The 1,740-nt window shown below is 41.0% G+C and overlaps 1 protein-coding gene across 1 annotated transcript; it reads right to left on the reverse strand.

Moving 5' to 3' along the window:
- Positions 1-362: 362 nt before the first annotated feature.
- LOC113223049 (small ubiquitin-related modifier 2) lies at positions 363-1,390 on the reverse strand. The gene has a single exon (XM_026452639.1). The coding sequence runs from the start codon at positions 1,266-1,268 to the stop codon at positions 981-983; it is 288 nt and encodes a 95-aa protein (XP_026308424.1). The 5' UTR covers positions 1,269-1,390; the 3' UTR covers positions 363-980.
- Between the last annotated feature and the right edge of the window lie 350 nt (positions 1,391-1,740).

Consider the following 1,740-nt stretch of genomic DNA (forward strand, 5'->3'; position numbering starts at 1 on the left):
ATTATCACCTGTATTTGGTTCAAGTAATGAGATTCTCAGGTGGAATAACACATTCATTTTCCCCTAGAATTTAAAAGATCTCCGGGACAAGTTATGCTATTACCAGGCAAGACAGGGATCCTTGATTTCCAGGTCTCCCTTGTTCTCTTGACAACTTAACCATTCCAGACTTTTGCGTCTGACTTCTAGCCCAGAATAAACACCTAGAGGTTTTTTGGGCTCCTGAAATATCTTCAAAACCACCTAGAGAGGATATTTACCTAGCTTTTTTCTTCTTTCTTTCTCCTAGCAAAGATTCTTTAAACTATATTTAAATTTAGGTACATTTAACCTACACTTAGAGAAAGACGAACCCACCTGCATTTTTTTTTTTTTTCATTTTAAACAAGAAGTTTATTTAAACAACAAGACGCTTGACTTGAAGGGAAAACTATCTAAGATTCTTTTTTGTTTTAGAGTAATTTATCCCTACTTAAAGACAGATTGCCCTACATGTAACAGCTACGTACAAAAAAGTTATAAAATTGTCCTTGGTTTTACAATGATAAATGAAAAACATTAAAATTCTCCAATTGAACAAGGTATGCAAGAATTTTTATGTTGTGTGTTTTTGTTAAAACAGTGAGAGCAAAATAACTTACTGGAATATAAAGATAAGAGCTGGATGAGCATGCCACTAATGGAGAAAGGGGGTATTTTCACAGAATCAGTATTTTTCCCCATCCCGTCTCCACTTGATGTCAATTAAAACATACCATTGGCTGTTTAGTTAAAAAAAAAAAAAAAATGCAATATGCTTGTGCACATATACCAGTTACTTTATGTACAATAAAGGAATGGGGAAGGGGGAAATGAAAGAATAGAGAAAACTATACGGTAGTAGTCAGGATGTGGTGGAACCAAATTGCAGTTTTCTAATTGAGAATGTAATCTTGGTCTTTAAAGAACAGAGTTCTGGAGTAAAGAAGCAGGTTCCCTTTTCAGTAGACGCCTCCCGTCTGCTGTTGGAACACATCAATTGTATCTTCATCCTCCATTTCCAACTGTGCAGGTGTGTCTGTTTCATTGATTGGTTGCCCGTCGAATCGGAATCTGATCTGCCTCATTGACAACCCCTGTCGTTCACAATAGGCTTTCATTAGTTTACTAAGTGGTGTATGCCTCTTAATCTTAAACTGCACCACAGAACCATCCTGCCCCGCCACCTTCAAATTAATATGATCGTTGTTCTCAGTCTTGACTCCTTCCTTGGGCTTTTCGTCGGCCATGGCGAGCGCCGGAGTCTCCTCAGCTGCCGCTTCACAAAAGAGGTACCAGGTCCGCACCAAATGAGCACACAAGCAGCACCAGGAGCGGCAGAAGAAGGAGGCGGCAGCGGTGGACGAGACCCACCTGCATTTTATGACCTGTTTAAATACAAGGTTTGTTGTTGTTGTTGTTGTTGTTGTTTTTGAGATGGTGTTACACTCTTTTTGCCCAGGCTGGTGTGCAATGGCGCAATCTTGGTTCACTGCAACCTCCACCTCCTGGGTTCAAGCGATTCTTCTGTCTCAGCCTCCCAAGTAGCTAGGATTACAGGTGTCCACCACCATGCCTGGCTATTTTGTTTGTATTTTTAGTAGAGACGGGGTTTCACCATGTTGGCCAGGCTGGTCTCCAACTCCTGACCTCAGGTGGTCTGCCCACATCTGCCTCCTGAAGTGCTGAGTTTATAGGTGTGAGCCACAGTGCTGGCCATTT

This window comes from Piliocolobus tephrosceles, unplaced genomic scaffold, assembly GCF_002776525.5.
Source record: "Piliocolobus tephrosceles isolate RC106 unplaced genomic scaffold, ASM277652v3 unscaffolded_38084, whole genome shotgun sequence".
NCBI classification, from domain to species: domain Eukaryota; kingdom Metazoa; phylum Chordata; class Mammalia; order Primates; family Cercopithecidae; genus Piliocolobus; species Piliocolobus tephrosceles.

Bases quoted from the DNA above. Each gene is read 5' to 3' on its own strand.
- LOC113223049 (XM_026452639.1), bottom strand. From the start codon at position 1,268: ATGGCCGACGAAAAGCCCAAGGAAGGAGTCAAGACTGAGAACAACGAT.